Source organism: Atta cephalotes (assembly GCF_000143395.1).
Source record: "Atta cephalotes unplaced genomic scaffold scaffold00067, whole genome shotgun sequence".
NCBI classification, from domain to species: Eukaryota; Metazoa; Arthropoda; class Insecta; order Hymenoptera; family Formicidae; genus Atta; species Atta cephalotes.
In genome coordinates, this window is record NW_012130131.1 from 236,843 (window position 1) to 240,565 (window position 3,723).

Below are 3,723 nucleotides of genomic sequence, written 5' to 3' on the forward strand. Positions count from 1 at the left end.
ATGATCATAATGCATGGCTGCGTTCGGAAATATCACTCATTGGTGTGTTCGATGACTTCAATGAGTAAGTAGTGTCTTTGGATAGTGAATGTTCCCGAATGGCTTCCGTATGTCATCTCAATTCCGCTCACGTTTAACCCTAATCTCGAGCTAAAAAATTCACCGGTGAAGAAAGGCAATGGAATGATTGTAAAATAGAACGACGGCAGTATATGATTGTAAAAAGAAAGGAATATAAGTCATTCCTTCTAAATTTCGTATTTCGATTGGTCGATTCCCTTATGCATTATGCATTATGCGTTATGCAAGTCTGTGCTGTAGTGGCACTCGGTGTGACTCTTAATGTTTCTAAACGATTTCATACTAGTGCACACCGAGTACACACTACAATAGTATTTCTGAATGGGTGGTATGTTTAGTGGCACACCAGCGAATGTTTCCGAATGCAGCCCATATCGATACATTTAAGTATCAACACATTTCTTAACCTCAGTCGTCGTCAATTTTGATGTATAATATCTTGATTCACGGAACAGAGTGACATTTTTTTATTATCAAATATTTATTTTTACGCGAAAATGCATCTATTCAATGTATTTTTATTAAAATTTGAGGTGAACGAGGTCTTCTTAACATTTTTAATTTTTGCTTAAGTCTTCGAATACATCTTGGCGAAACTGTCTTATTTATTATATATACATGTCAAATAAGATTTCTTATAATGAATTCGTAACTAGAACATAATCTTAAGTCTATGCTTATTTTAAACAAGATGTGTTTATGAATCATGTCAAGACTGTTCAAGACGTTTTGAAATAAGATCGTCTTCGATAAGTTTTAACTTGAGATTTTACTCAAGTCTTATTTTTCAACTAAGTACGGTCTTAAGAAATCACGAACCAATTAGAGGGCTGCATTAGTGTCTTAAAGCATTACTATTATGATCTTGAATGTAAGATCTGACTATGAATGCCAGCCTATCATATACGGGCATTATTCCCTGTTTTTTGTTCCCTGTTCCTTTTACTGTGCGGAGTTCCTTACTTCTAGAGATTTTAGTATAAGGCTGGATTTTCACTTGATGCTCCTTTTTAGCATCAAAACAGGTCACGTGACAAAATTGACGAATAGCAAGCATTAATTTTGATCACATGATCTGTTTGGATGCTGAAAATGAGCATTGTAGTGTCAAGTGAAAACCCAGCCTAATACGTGCATAGTGGCGCTAGTAGCGGACCAGTTGACTGCACGGACTGCAGCCGACTTCGAGGTAATCGCCATTTTGTTGAGTGCAGGAGGATGCCGTCAGTCTCCTGTTTGTTTTACTTATTACTTATTTAGTGAATAAACTGATATAATTGTGATACAATAGCTCGCAACATTTTGCCAGAATGACGCAGTTCTTACCGCCAAATTTGCTGGCGTTATTTTCGCCGCGTGAACCGATTCCGTATTTGCCACCTGCTAGCAAACTTCCGCATGAGAAGAAAAACGGTGGTTACACCGGCGTCGGGATCTTTCTCAAGTATTTCGAGGTAATAAAAGTACATTATGTATTTCTTTCAAGAACATCGTATTATTTTATTTTACGGTTTAGAGTGATTTTCGGAATACATTTTTACATACACATATATTTACACTTTTAAAAATATTTTGTTGATTGCATTATGATATACTCCTTTTGTACTTTGTATCATGTTTATACGTGTAAAGTGTTTCTTCATTTTACATATAAATAAATGTTTTTCATTCACATAATGCTCTTTTATTGAAACTTTCTCTTAAGTATATGAGGTCAATTGATAATTCCAATATAGGTAAGTCGAATGAAACCATTTCTTATTATAGGAAATTGATGCGAACAATCATATAGAATATTTTTCCTGTTTTAAGTAGATGATTTTCTCTAAAATTATTGATAATAAAGAAAAACGTTTTATGAAAATGATATGGAGACGTTTTCATGTTTTGCTCATATTTTTTTCTCAGTAGAGGTAAAAAAATAAATATGAAAGTCACCTTCACTTTTTAAAATAAAATTATAATTTTCTTTTCACATAATGATTTCTTTAATTATTCTGCGTATAAAAATATTAATAGTGTCAACAAATTGAAATATGTAGTTTACGAAATATTTCATATTTTATATCAAAATTTGGCAAAATGAAATATAAAATATCTCATAAATTATTTTTCGATAGCCTTACTTTAATACTTTTATATAAAAAAATAAGTAAAAAATCATGTGAAAAAATTATATAATTTTCCTTTAAAAAGTGAAGATAACTTTCATATCTTTTTGGTTACTCTATCGAAAAAAAATATGAGCAAAATACATCTCTATTTCACTTTTATCTGAGATTTTTTTGTATAATTAATAATTTTAGAGGAAGTTGACTATGTAAAATAAAATAGAATGTTCTATATATATCCATCTTATTTCTATATATATAAGATAGTTTATTTATTTTTTTATCTTAAATTTAAAATTATTATTACATCATCATTAAGAGTTTTGTTTTTTTTTGTCTTTACTAATATTTTTGATAAAAAATATTTTTAATAAAAAATATAAATATCTTTTTATAGGATCCGAAAGATACTCCACCACCTGTGCGTGTAGAGACACGAGAAGAACGATTGGAGCGTAGACGAAGAGAACGTGCAGAGCAAGTTGCATATAAACTTGAACAAGAAATTGCAGTATGGGATCCAGCTGGCATTTCCAATGTTACAGCAGATCCTTTTAAGACTCTCTTTGTAGCTCGAATTGTAAGTTATAATACTGATGAAATATAATAATGAAACTATAGAATATATTTTCGTATATATTTGTTTCTTCTTTTACTTCTTATACTACTTATTCTTTTACAGAATTATGACACTTCAGAATCTAAACTGAGAAGAGAATTTGAAGTATATGGACCAGTAAAAAAGGTAAACTTTTTCTAAGGATGAATTTTTTTTACTAAAATTTAATTAAAAAAACCTATAAGTTTATTATCAAATTTCGCTTTTTACAGATTGTGGTAACACATAATACAATTAATGGCAAGCCTAGGGGATATGCTTTCATTGAGTATGAGCATGAAAGAGATATGCACTGTAAGTAGCAACGACTTAGAAAGGTAAAAAAAGAAATGTTATTTTTATCGCGAAGCTCAATGAGCCCCCCCATATAGTCTGGAATTTCATCTTATTTAGCGTCACTTCCAGCTAGATATTATGGGGGCAGGGCTAGTTAGGCTACTCATTTTCATTGGTACTTCAAATAGTACCATTTGGGAAGGGGGGGGGGTCTTCGCCATACGCACATCTATGCAGGAAAACGTTCTGTAAATGCATAAATATGGTAAAAAACGAAACGAACAAAAAAAAAACGACGTGAACGTTTATTGGCTATCTTTGATTAATGCAGTTTTTATCTTGTTCTTGGTACAGCGTGGTGGCCGCTGCCGGCAACTAGTGCCATTCACTATTCCATGCAAAATCCCTGAACCTGCCTGATAAGATAGGTTTGTATGTGTGGTAAGATCCAACATACAACAACGTTTGTTAGTCTACTTGCTTATCCTATTTATCGTGTCTGATTTTGTCGAGTAATACGCGATTTAAATCGGATTATAACAGATTATTAAGTGTCTAAGACATCTACGAGGTTCTTTATGGGATTTTTTGATCCGGAATTTTGACGTGTGTGTATATATAATATACATGTGTGTA

The 3,723-nt window shown here is 31.9% G+C and overlaps 1 protein-coding gene across 1 annotated transcript in view; it reads left to right on the plus strand.

The window, feature by feature from the left end:
• The first annotated feature begins 1,391 nt into the window (after window positions 1-1,391).
• The window catches only part of LOC105623878 (U1 small nuclear ribonucleoprotein 70 kDa-like), an 11,805-nt gene continuing 9,473 nt past the window's right edge, over window positions 1,392-3,723 (plus strand). The window contains 6 exon segments of the mRNA XM_012205251.1: window positions 1,392-1,535; window positions 2,590-2,772; window positions 2,875-2,937; window positions 3,024-3,105; window positions 3,442-3,486; window positions 3,489-3,515. Of these exon segments, the coding sequence (XP_012060641.1) occupies window positions 1,392-1,535; window positions 2,590-2,772; window positions 2,875-2,937; window positions 3,024-3,105; window positions 3,442-3,486; window positions 3,489-3,515 (544 nt within the window).